The sequence below is a fragment of the Pogoniulus pusillus genome, chromosome 13, assembly GCF_015220805.1.
Source record: "Pogoniulus pusillus isolate bPogPus1 chromosome 13, bPogPus1.pri, whole genome shotgun sequence".
Lineage (NCBI taxonomy): Eukaryota > Metazoa > Chordata > Aves > Piciformes > Lybiidae > Pogoniulus > Pogoniulus pusillus.
Window position 1 is genome coordinate 15250586 of NC_087276.1, and position 13151 is coordinate 15263736.

At 42.5% G+C, this 13151-nt stretch overlaps 1 protein-coding gene and 1 long non-coding RNA gene across 13 annotated transcripts in view; one reads left to right on the forward strand and one right to left on the reverse strand.

Moving 5' to 3' along the window:
- Positions 1 to 10755, reverse strand: part of RBFOX1 (RNA binding fox-1 homolog 1) — a 1229664-nt gene extending 1218909 nt beyond the window's left edge. For all 12 annotated transcript variants that reach the window (XM_064153056.1, XM_064153048.1, XM_064153051.1 and 9 more), the window contains exon 1: positions 10430 to 10755. In XM_064153056.1, the coding sequence (XP_064009126.1) occupies positions 10430 to 10660 (231 nt within the window). In that variant the 5' untranslated portion in view covers positions 10661 to 10755. The remainder of the gene's footprint in view (positions 1 to 10429) is intronic.
- LOC135180557 (uncharacterized) lies at positions 10199 to 11111 on the forward strand. Its single transcript, XR_010304491.1, has 2 exons — positions 10199 to 10297; positions 10570 to 11111. It is a non-coding gene; the product is annotated as an uncharacterized LOC135180557 (long non-coding RNA).
- The last annotated feature ends 2040 nt before the right edge of the window (positions 11112 to 13151 follow it).

A 13151-nucleotide genomic window follows, 5' to 3' on the forward strand; every position in this document is an offset into this window, starting at 1 on the left:
ATGATTTTGCCCTCTAGAGACAGTGAAAAGATTGGGGGTTTGAATTGAAATATACATTTTAGTTGAAGAAAAAACCTCTCAGCATCAGCTCACCAGTGTATTATTGATCAGCATTCTTACTTTCCATTTAGCTGTGGCCCAGCTTGGGGAACTAACACAATCTCATTGTGGGGACAGTTTAGAATTTTACATACTAAATCCATTTTTTTTCTTTTGTGATTAGCTTTTGGGTTTTGGGAAATAACATTCACAGAAAATATTGTGTTGAATACACAGTAGGACTCAACGAGCATAACAGTCACTGTGACAAATTTACATACATCCTATTAATTCAAGACAAATATTTTTTTAAGCATGAGTAATTAAACAAACATGTTGCCAAAGCCTGCATAGTGGAAGTGGAATTGTTATGTACCTTTAAGTGAGACTGTTGAGTCTAAGTACAAGATCATAGAATCATCCAATACCAAAAATGGCTCAGGTTAGAAGGAACCTCAGAGTTCATCTCCTCCAACCCCCCTGCTATGGGCAAGGACACCTCTCAGCTAGATTCAGCTGCTCAAGGGTTCATCCACCCTGGCCTTGAATACCTCCAGGGAGGAAGCATCCACAGCCTCCCTGTGCAGCCTGTTGCAAAGTCTCACAAACCTTTTACTGAAGAATTTCCTAAGATCCAGTCTAAACCTACCATTTCTCAGCTTCATACCATTCCCCCTTGTTCTGTCTCTAGACATCCTCATGAAAAGTCCCTCTGCAGCCTTCCTGTAGGATTCCTTCAGCTATTGGAAGGCAGCTCTAATGTCCCCCTAGCGTCTTCTTCAGGCTAAAGAACCCCAGCTCCCTCAGCCTATCCTCATAGAAGATGTATTCCTGCCTTTGGATTGTCTTGGTGGCCTTCGTTTGGACTTGCTCCACCAGCTCTGTGTCCTTCGTACACTGGGGACACCAGCACTGCATGCAGTATTCAAGATAGAGTCTCAGCAGGGCAGCGTCACCTCTTGCTCTGCTGGCCACACTCATCTTGATGCAACCCAGAACACAGATGCCCTCTGGGCTGCATGAGTGCCCTGTCAGCCCATACTGAGCCTCTCAGTTCATACCCCCAACTCTTTCCTCAGACATAATCTCAACCAGTCCACTCTATGCAACCTGTTTCACTCTACCCTTCTTTCCATGTACCTCAGTCAGAATCCATTTCTCACCTATCACTCTAATTCTGTGCTAGCTACAAGCCTGTCAGGGTTCAAGTGCAGCCTTTTAGCATGTTCTTGACTTGTCTCCATCACAACTTTGTCTCCTGATCAACCACAAAAATACAGTTATTGTACCTTACCAAACACCTCTTATTCTTGCTGGGACTTTAAACGGGGTTGGCCTCTCACACCCTGTCACAGAGTACTGACTTTGGACATTGAAACATGGGGACTGCATAATGAATATAGAAAATAATTGGATTTTTTGACCCTTGCAAAGCATGTAATTAGTGCTCACTAAATAGGATGGCAGAAGAAAGCAACTCTGACCCACTATGCTATAGATTAAGTACAAAATTACTGGATGAAATTCAATCCTTGCTGTTTGTGAAAGTTTTCATTTGCCACTTAAGGCTATGTATATTTATTTGGTATTTGCACTAGCCAAGAATCCATTTGCACAAGAAGAAACAAGTGCTCAATAAAAAGCGTTACGCCAGATTCAGGTATCAACAAGAATATCAAATCTGAAATATGCAACTAGCATTTAAAAAACACAGTTCACTACCAGGGCAAAACCAGTTCATTACCAGCTGGCAAAACATCACATTTTTGACCTTCAGATCTTGCAGAAACAGTCCATGCTGTGCAATCTGCCAGCATCTGCAGCCACTCTGACACAGCAAATAAAGAAATAAAAATTTTAAGTGACTATGAGCTTACACTGTTATTTGAAATTCTCATCTTAAAACCCCCCAATCAGTAAGTTCAGAAGACGATGATTAAATAAACAACCCTGCTTCTCTCAACCAGAAACTTAACACACTACTCATGGACACAACAGTAATGGAAACGTGAACAAAGTCTTTCAACATCTCCCTATTATCAAAGGTAACCAATACCAGAAAGCTGGGCAAATACAGAGCTCTTCAAGTGCATGCCATTAGTGACTGATCCTATGCTGCCTTTGCTCAACTATTCAAGGTCACGATGACCTGGGAAAGCATAGAGCTCTCCAAAGTTACGCCACTGATGGCTGATTCTACGGTGTCCCAGCTCAGTTGTTAAAGGCCATTATGACCCTCTTGATAAGTCTTCAGGCAGCAACAGTGAGCAGCTAATACACCACAGATACTCAACTTTGTTCTTCATCAATAAAAGAGAACAACTAAAGACCTTCTGTCTGAGTCACAGGTTGGGGATCACTGGTCTTAACAGCAAAGGTCTGCCATGTGACTAGCTAGAGCATTTCAGATAATGATTTGTATAGCCTTGGCCAAGTACATGTTTCTCTTTGCCTTCACCTTCTGACTTCTCAGTCCAGTAACCAATTAGCTAAAGAATAATTTTCTTAATGAAGTGAAGGACTGGAGAAGTGTTATTTCCCGGGGATCCTAAAGAATCTATAATATACAATAACACTTGGAGCACAGTGATCCACAACAGAGTCTACATTTCCTCGCAAGGACCTGAGCCAGCAGAACAGGGACATGAGCATTCTGCAGCATTATTGTTAGACACAAGGGTGTAATGGGCAGTGTCAAATGGCTGAAAGGCACAATATTGTAAGCATGTGGGATGGAAATAACTGTTTCAATAATTATTGTGCTAGGACAACCTTTCTCACTTGAACCAAGTTTTGCTTTTCAGACTAGAATGAAAGTATCATTTCCAAGGACCACAGCTACCAACATGTCCTCTCCTGCCACTTCTCATCGATTTGTGAATCTTAGATGGACCTTTATTAATTAAATCTCAGTCCAACTAATTGAGAATTAGTTCATTATTTACCATTTTCAGTCAATGACATTAAGTGAAGCTACTCAACTGTTGTTTTTCACACACACACACACACCAAGCTACCAGAAGCTTCCTGTCAGCACACCAGCCTGATTCACTACTGCTGAAAACAACTTAAGTCCATTTTAATATTGGCTTAAGACACAAGGCAACTAATAAAAGTTGTGCATTCTTAAAGAGTAAGTTCCTTTCTAGTCTAGACAAGACTGTAACTCCATGGCCCATTTAAGGACTGCAACAGTGGACAAAGCATCAGAGCACATTAAGTGCACTGTCTAGAGAGAAATTACATGGGTGGTACTGCATCAAATGCTGCAGGGTAATTAATGGAACAAAACAGACAACTCTTTAATAATAATGCACTCATAGATTAGGCTGAACATTGAGTACTCCACAAGAAAGGGGAAAGCTGCTGAAGCATCAGCCTGATTCCATTTCCCATGTGGCTTCTACTCTCCAGTGTTTAAACCCAGGCTAAGGACTAAGGTTGCAAACACTGAAGAAGAATCCAGCAAGAAAATACATAGTAAAGAAATAAAATGAAAGCATTTTTCATAGTGAATGGGGGATTATTCAATACACACTAATCCATCTTGAGTTAAAGAAGGGAAAAGACAGGAGCAAAATTATTCGATATCTTAATTTCATATTGCCACTAACTCAACTCTGTAGACCACAAATGTTGTCTTCTGCACTTCAGATTTTAATGCATTTTGGTTGTAATTTCAATTAGAAGTGAAATTCCAGTTGCTCTACAAAAATTAGAGTACCAGGTAATTGATTATCCAAACTCAGACAAAACTACTCTGTGAATATTCATTTTCAGTGGAATGAAGCTTTCAGTAGGTAAACACAAAGGGTTTATGCTACTCCTGGTTGCCATTGCACGTGAAAAACGTGTTTGTTCAGTCATTTACTGAACAGAGAGACATCTTCCCCATGTCAAATAACCAGGCAGCTTCTATGAAGTCTTCAGCTTTGTACACTTACCCCCTGCCATCTAGTGATCTGCCCTAATAACTACAGTAAAAGTGTTACACTGAAGTCATCCACAAGGGTCTATTTCTGCTGCCTTTCCTTGTCTTAGCCAATTCCTTAGTGCAGTCACTGCTACACGTCACAGCGACACTGTCTACTGACATGGGCATTAACCAGCAGAAGGTTAACAGGAGAATGACGCCATTTCCAGGAAATTATTTCTCATTGACTGGTTCTTGGACTTGAAATCAAGGCCAAGCTCATTTTTTAATACCATTTATCCACATCTTTCTACAGAAGTCTCCATTACTGGAATTCAGTAAATATTCCTGTACCAGCTTATCCCACTACTCATTTGTCAATACCACCACTCATGAGGCATCCTCTCCTTTCTTAAGGAAAATTATGCCTCTGCCCTCCGCCACAGAATCTGAACCAAAACAACAAAACTCTTCATTCTGGAAGATATTATCATTTTCCTAACAAGGTAACATACTATATCCTGAAGTTACCCTCTAAATCAGGTAACCAGACCCCAAAAAAGGCAGGAGAAGAATGGCAGGTGCAGACATCATATTCCAAATGCCATGCCGTATGAACTGTTTCCATTCTGTGGTGTCCTCCTAGAAGGGATCTATGCCCTTCCATAATTTGAGGACATAAAATCTGTGGAGATACTTAGCAGTACTATAAGGAGAAGGGGAAAAAAAACTTACAACAGTCTTAATAGCAGAATGCTTAAAACTGTTTAGGATCTTGAGAGTCAAAAATGAGCATCTTAAATAGCACACTCCATCCAGCACAGACCCACCATCCCAGGTTCTGTCTAAACACAATTCCCTTTCAAATATTCATAAGTAGGATCCAAAGTAATAGTCATAAATCAAGAGCACAAAGCCACCTACACACAAGTTTTCTTAATAAACCAACTCTAAGGGGCAAATGAGTTCTTCCAAAAGAAGGAAACCTATATGAGAAGACAGTGTAAAGCTGCAGGCAATGCAGAGAAAGGTCAAAGTTTCAGGCTTCCTAGACCTGACTCTTTGCTGATGCACAGATTGCATGAAAATTACTCCAGTTATTGAATTTAAAATTACTTTGCCTGTAAGCTGACTTAAAGATAATATAGACAAATCAAATGCACATTTATTAACACCATTTTCATACTCAGTGCTTTCTTACATATTTGCTATGTACTTCAAGTACTTGCTTGACAGCAGCTCACACTGCTGAAGGCACATACTGATGTTTCTGCAGTGAATCTAGGTGCCAGGTTCAGTCCTAGGTGCTCATCTCATCTTCATGGAGTTTTTAATTTGACACCATGAATCCAGATCTGTCCCTCACATGAGGAAATTTCATCTTATCTTGAACCAAGCAGTAGGCTTTTTAAGTTCAAGCTCTTATCTTAATTCCTAAACAATTCTTCCTCTCCTCTCAGGAAGTAACATGTTAAATTATCCGTTTGCCAAGGTATGCTTACCTAGTTTGGGAATTACAGCTCACCAGCAGAGCTGAAGCAGAGAGCTGGCAAGGGGTCTAGATCACAAGCCCTGTGAGGAGAGGCTAAGGGAGCTGGGGTTTTTTAGCCTGGAGAAGAGGATGCTCAGGGGAGAACTTACTGCTCTCTACAATTACCTGAAAGGAGGCTGTGGCCAGGTGGGGGTTGGTTTCCTACCCTAGGCAACCAGGGACAGGAGGAGAGGACACAGTCTCAAGCTGCACCAAGGGAGTTTTAGGCTGGATGTTAGGAAGAAGTTCATCACAGAGAGAGTGAGTGGCATTGGAATGAGCTGCCCAAGGAGGTAGTGGAGTCACTGTCCCTGGAAGTGTTTAAAAAGAGACTGGATGTGCCATGGTTTAGTTAATTAGATGGTGTTGGGTGATAGATCGGACTCAAAGATCTTGAAGGTCTTTTCCACCCTGATTGATTCAGAGTCTATTAAATGGGCCCAGTAGAAGTACAGTGTGAAGCGGCAATCAGATGTGTGGAGACAGTGAAAGTTGGAAAGCTTCTCGTACCCTTAACGTTAGACTGGTCAAAGCAGGAGTCTGGGATCTGGGTACCACACGGTACTGCCACAGCAAAGGCCACAGGGAGAGGATTAAATCTTTGTTCCAAATACCTCACGCTGGCAGCGATGAGCATGGGAGGAGCATGCTAAGAATTTAAGCCAGCACAAAGGGCAGTTTTCCAGTATTTCAACAGGCCTCAAAACTCCCAAATAACTACCAGCTTTTAAATAAAGATGAAGCATTTTTAAGGAGTGGATCTCTCAGCACTTTTCAAGAGAGTAATGACATGGGTCAGTTTGCTCTGTATGCAGACAAGGACAACACACAGCATGCTACAACTTCCCATCTAAACTACTTAGATATCTATTAACACCCAAGATTTAGAAGGCTGCATTTGTCACATGACACCAGTTTAAGTGTAGTCAGCTCTTCAGAGGTGATCCAAGGCAGCTTTCTTCTCCTGCAGAACTATGAAAGAGCAAGTTTTCACATACTTTCCTCTACAACATGGCAGTTCCAAACCTGCAATGAAGACATCACTTTAGATGTTAACAGTGAGAAATTGCAATTCTTGACTCTACTTCTACACTTTCCTCTTTTCCAGGTATGCAAAGGCAATTTTTTGTAAAAAAAAAAAAAAAAAAAAAAAATCCACCCAACAACAACAAACACTACTAAGACACTATATGGGCACTAGAGAAAGCAAACCAAACCCAAGATTTTGGTCTTGCTCTATGAATTTCATACAGATATTTAGAGAAGAAAAAGAACAGTTTGGTTTGTAAGGAAGGAGGCACTATCAACACAGAAACATCTTTGCACCATAATCTAAACAACCTCACCAGGTCATATGGGCTAACAGTTCATTAGAGAGACCAAACACGCTTCTAAGAACAGGGGTAGATGGATTAGCAGAATATATGTTCTTAGTGATCATAACCCACTGCTAACCTGTAACATCTAGTCAGAGGAAGAACACATCTATCAGTCTAGATAAAGATCATTATTTGTATTCTTGCTTTTTCAAATGTTATCTCAGTAAATACTATTCTACACTAATTAATCCCCACTGTGTGCTAGAGCACAGGAAGGATGGCAACATGTATCTGACAGTTGTGGTTGTGCTTCACATATAGAAGATGTAGATTTAATTCTGCAGAGACCCTGCTTAAACACTTTTAGACAGTTTTTTGATGAACAGGGGGTGACTCACCAGCTCCTGCAAAGGCTAATTCCTGACCATCTGTACCAAATGAGAAAAGCTGTACCTTACCATGAAGATTTCACTCCATTTTATTTCAACAAAATACTTAATTACAATGTTATGCCAAGAAGAAACATTAGAGGGCAAAAAATTACATGGCTGTGAGATTCACACCTGCTGTGAGTAGCTTCCTTATTATAAATGTAAGTAATAAGAAGGTGGCAAAAAGCAAATTACAGATGTCTGAATTAGTGTAGTAACCCAGGGTAAAACTAATTGCTAACTAGCTACTAGCACTAGGTGAAAAGATCATGGAATCTTAAGAGTTGGAAGGGACCAATCTCTGTGCCTAGGTAGGTGAGCCTAAAGGTCACAAAGGAACACATCCAGGCAGGTTCTGGATATCTCAAGAGATGGAGACTCCACCACCTTCCTGAGCAGCCTGTCCCAGTGTTCCACCACCCTTAAATTAGTTTCCTCTTGTGAAGAGGAGCTCATTTGAGGAATCATTCCAGACACCACTGCAAAAGAGCTGTTGGCAAACACAGCCTTTCACATTCCCATGGCAAACAAACACAGCTCTGCCCAGTGAAGCCAGCAACACAAATGTCCTTCTGCAAGCAACTTCTACTCAGCAGCAGCTACTGTTACAAATGCACAATGCCAAGGATATGCCCAGCAGTATTATGCATCATTTCACAAGCATAAAATATTGATGGCATTTGCAGTCCCCATAACACAGGATTTCATAATCAGTGGAGTAGGGAGTTAGAGCAGATGACCCAGGTAGATTTCTTTCTTCTAAACCTAAGAATGGGCATTGAATCAGGCAAACAGAAGCAGAATAAAGAAAGAAATAGCACTTTTACTGTGCTGACTAGTCCAAAGCCTACGTCTTTTTTAATGTCCCTCTCTAAAATAGAAGACATAATGGACTATTAGGAAATGTTCTTCCAATGCTTGCATTGATTACCCATACCACTATGCCTATTAAAATAAAATCCTTCTAAGCACAGAAATGAAGTCATTCCAGTGTTTCCTAAGGGCACACAGTCCATCTTTTTTCAGCAGCTTGCTTTCTACAAGGCAATAAACTACTCTTAGTGTGATTGTTAAACAAGTTCTTACTGTCTTCAGCATTTTATGGTTACAGAATTCCAAAAGGCACAATTTATTTCTAATAATGCCTCCAAATTAGAAACACTGCTTTAAACAGGGAGACAAAAAACACCACCTGGAACTTCATACAAAATGTAGTGCAACATCCCAAGCAAGACTCTATTGAAGCAAGCAGAAAGAACAGCTTCAATGAGTTCTGATGAATTTTGCAATCAACCTCAGTTTAATTTAAAAATTACTCTAAGAACAGTTATTTTGTAGTAAAAACTGTTTCACTCCTGAAATGATTGCTCAATACCATACATCTGTTCTAATACTTTTAATAACACCCTAAAAGTCAGAATATAATGTTGGAGCAGATATACACAGGTCTTTAAAATGACAAGAAGAAGAATAACAGATCATATCTCACCACAGAACTTCCCTGTAGTGACAGAACACTGATAAGGGTGTAAGCCTAACCTCACAAAAAAAGCAGAGCCCAGTAACTTAGGTACCCATCCTTCTGGTGTGTTCTACACATTAAAACTGATCCACTTCAAAAGACAAACTATACTTACTCAATGAAGGCTTAATTTTCAATAAATTCCTAATTAAATATCACAGAAAAATGTACTGTTAAAAATACTTTGACTCCCAACTCACACTAGTTCTCATTTACTAATATTTATCATTAAATGATGTGGATTTTAAGCTTTTACTTTAAATAGGGGGGAAAAAAGGAAATTAATGGACAAGAACAAGGGTTACAATTTGACCAATTAATTTGCCCATATATCGTATACCTTTCAGGTATAGGGGCAAAATAAATAATAATTAACTCTTTGACAAAACTGGTATCAGGACAAAAGTGCTACTTGGCTATTTGTGAGTTAAAAGAGCAAACCTTCAAAACCACTGAAAACCCAAAATGTAGACTTACACCAAAGTGCAGCTACCTGCAGTTCCAGGGACTGATGCTCTAGGTACATTTTAAATACCTGATTGTCAGGAAAACTGTTGCAGTTCGAGAAAATATTGTCAGAATGCACTGAGTAAACTATCTTTCACATTACTTAAGTCCTGGTGAGATGTGGAACATCCACTTAACTCCTCATTCGAAGAGTGGCAGCTTCATCCAGGAAATCGGTGCAGGGGTGGGGGGGCAACAGCAAAACAAACAAAAACCCCACAAACAAAACAAAACAAAAAACCCACGAAAACCAACAAACAAAAACATTTCAGAGAACTCTGAGATAAAATGTGTACACTAACATTTCCAGCAGCTGTTCACTGAATTCTAGGTGGTCTACTCTCAGCATATGATTGCTTAAACAGGAAACATCTACACCCAAGACACTGTTGTACACACACACACTCCCAAGTCCAATAGAGGGAAGCAGCCAGTGTATGTCCAAGAGAAGTACCTGACTCAAACTGCACCATGCGAAGACGAGCTTCAGCTGGCCGGGAACCCATGCCCCCACACACACTCCCCCCACGTTTTCTGCTGTTTCTCAGAAGCTTGCCGGGAGGCACAGCATCTGAGCTCAATAACCAGCCAGAAAACACCGGCGAAGTTAACCTCCTGTAAAGATCTGGAGAGGAGGCTACTCGTAGAGGCAGCTGTTCGACAGCTCTTTCTTGCGACATCTCAACAGAAAAGATTTGCTCTCCCACCAGAGGAGCTCTAACCACCAACTCTCCTTCCCCTTCTCCACCACCACCACCGCCCCCCCGCTGTGCAATAATCCGCTACCACCAAGACGCAGCTGAAAGTCCGAACGGACAGGCTGCTAAACAAGCCACAACGTTCGGTTTAATGCACCAGCTGCTCCCAATTTTCTAACTAGGCACAGGGCCCTCACCCTCCGAAAACGTCACTTGTCTGGCATGTTCCCTCTGCAAGCACTTAGCAGCGAGAGCCAGGGCAAAACACTCTCCTGCACGCAACAGCATGCAGCCAAGATCAGAAACTGAAGAACGACATTCCTCCCATCTCAGTGAGGTGGGACACTTGAGCACATTCATCCTACACTACTTGATGCCCAAGCAGCAACTTTGGCATGACAAACAATTTCGAAGGCAACCTCACACCCCTTCCCTCTTTCCCAGTTCAGAGCCCCTGAGCAACAGCACTTACACTTTCGCCTTCGCCTTCGGGCACGGGCTCTTCTCCGCCTGAACAAGGCGTTATTTCTGTTTCTTCTTCTGCCGCTGCTGCTCCTCTGTCCTTCCCAATGTTTCCTTCATTCCCCAGCTTCAACCTCTTCCCCTCAGGTTGAGAATCATCCACTTCCTCCCTCCTCATCTTGCCATCTCTGCCTCGCTGCTTCCCCGCGTCCTCTGGGCTGCCACAGGAATTCGACATCTTCCAAGTGCTCTGTACTCTTTCTAAAGACGGACGAAGCTGCCTTTTTGAGGGAGATTGGGCTTCTGAGAGCCCCGATGTGCTCTGGCTGCTCTTCAAGCCCTGAGCGGAGCTGGGGAGCCCTGACAGGAGCCGCTCGCAACTCCGCTGCTTCTCTGCCGCCCTCTCCTGAGCAACAGCAGCAGCAAAGGCGGCACGCACCGCACCGCAGCGCGAGCCGCCCGCCGCCGCGCGCTCTCCCACCCCTGCACCTCGTCAGGCCACCTGCACCTCGTCAGGGCACCTGTACCGCGCCAGGCCACCTGCACCGCGCCAGGGCACCTGCACCGCGCCAGGCCCCTGCGTGGGCAGCTGGCCTGCAGCCCATGATGGGCAGAGGTGCTCTCCAACTCCACCTGTTCTGGGATTCGACGAAAAGCAAAAACCTCCCCCGTACTGATTGCATACACAATTCTGCTGCATACTTTGCCAGCCCCCTTGTGCTTCTGTTCTACCTGACCCAGAGGAATTGCCTTCCCTTACAACACAAAATATTTGCTCCATCTTTGCCAAACCCCCATTTACCTCTGTCCCCGAAGGGCACAGTGGGTTTTGTTAGCTACCCTTAGTGATGCCAAGAACAATTACCCATTCAAAGGTAAAGCTCTAATTCCAAATTCCAAACATCTTCCTCGAAATGTATTCCATTGCAGTGAGGTTTTGGGTTTGTTTGGTTTGGGTTTGTTCTTTTTGGTTGCTTGCTTTTCATTTGGTGGTTTTCTGGGAGGGTTTTGCACTGGTGGTGGTTTTTGTTGCGTTTGGTGGTGGTGGGTTTTTGAGGGTTTTGTTCTTGTTGACCAACTTTGCACGACACATTCTAGTCCTGCAGCTGGAGGAATGAGATTGAAATGAGATTAGCCAAGGTGAGAGTTTGGAGATCTGCTTTGCTCTCTGTCTCTCTCAGCCATTTTACACCACCACCACACATAAAGCACTGGTGAAATATACAGACTTTAACAACAAAAATAGTAAGAGTAACCCAGTGCTTTCACATGGAGACTGGACTTCATTCTTCCACTACATGAAGGAATTCAAAACAGAGTTTTTTAGAGAGGTGATTTGAGTTGCTTTCTCCTGCTTCCATATTTAAGTGAGAGTCCCTGTGAAGTAAATCCCTCTGCAAATCTAGACACGTTCCAGTCAGGGGCTTAGAGACTGAGCTTCAGAAGTGATGACCAAAGTCAGCTGTGGACAAATGCCTCTAATCAATCCACCCAGTGTTCAGCAAGGTATGTCTTCCAAGAATCTGACAGTTAGAGGGAGTTAATCTGTGTCCTAACACTGATTTCACTGATGTTATGGAGTAAGCTTTAGTCTGGGCAAGTAACATTAATTATTCACAAATGAACATGGAGAGGTTCTCAGGTCCATAGCTCAGGAGCAAAGGAAAGTTTTAACACACCACTCAGTATTCCCTTTCACAGCACAAAAGGTAGCAACTAACAGCTGAGATTCTGTGCCAAAGTTACATCCCCTCTGCAGAATTTACCCCCTTTCACTGCTTATTACAATGTGATCCAACACCTCCCCAAGCCCTGCTCTCCAGCTTTTCCCCTTCCCTCTGGCTTGGAGTGTTTGAAAGTGATCTGCAGCTGTTCAGGTCATTCCCACCATACTTGAAGGTAGAGCTCTAAACAGCAAGAGCACTCAGACTGCAAAATCCTGAAGCTTTCTTCTTTCTAGTGTTCATTCACCACTCATTCTTGGTGCTTTTTTTTTCCTCACACTTGTCCCACTGTGTCCTTTAATCCTGTTTTCTATTTCTGCTTCATTTATTCTTTCTATACACTTCCCAACCTTACCTAAAAATACCAAAATACGGAAATAATCCTGAAACTCCACTGGTAACTATAACACTGCTCAGGCAGATAGCTTATTTGTACAGTAAAGTGCACCAATTTTGGTTGGAATAGTTCTCCATCCAAGAGCTTTGATTTCACAGCATCCAAGTGCTTTGGTAGAACTCGCCAGTTCTCCCAGTATTTTACTTCTGTTTGAAGCAGAACCAGGCAGCAACACAGGCTGCTTCAGTGACCAGTCCAGCCACGTTCCCAGCAGTGTGCTTGCCAGGCAGCTGCCTGGCTCCTTGTATGCTTTGTGTCTCCAGGCTGTCCTGATCACAGGCAGAGTCTGTGTCTTCCAAATTCGAATATCAAACGCCCACTTCCTTGGTTTTGAAGCACAGCTTCGGCTTTTGAAAACAGGGAAATTTACAGAGACAGATAATGCATTTTGGCTTCTAATTAGAAACAAATACTTTTGAAATGTCAACATTTTCAAAATGTCAACATTTTCATGGAAAGAAAAAAGGAGAAATGGCAAAGCAACAAATACCTTCTCTGTTGGCATTTGGGGAGAAAAGGTTGTTCAGGCCTTTGCTTCTGGTTGCTCATTGTTCAAATACTGTATGGCAAGAGTGCCCAGAGAATCACAGAATGAGAGGGGCTGGAAG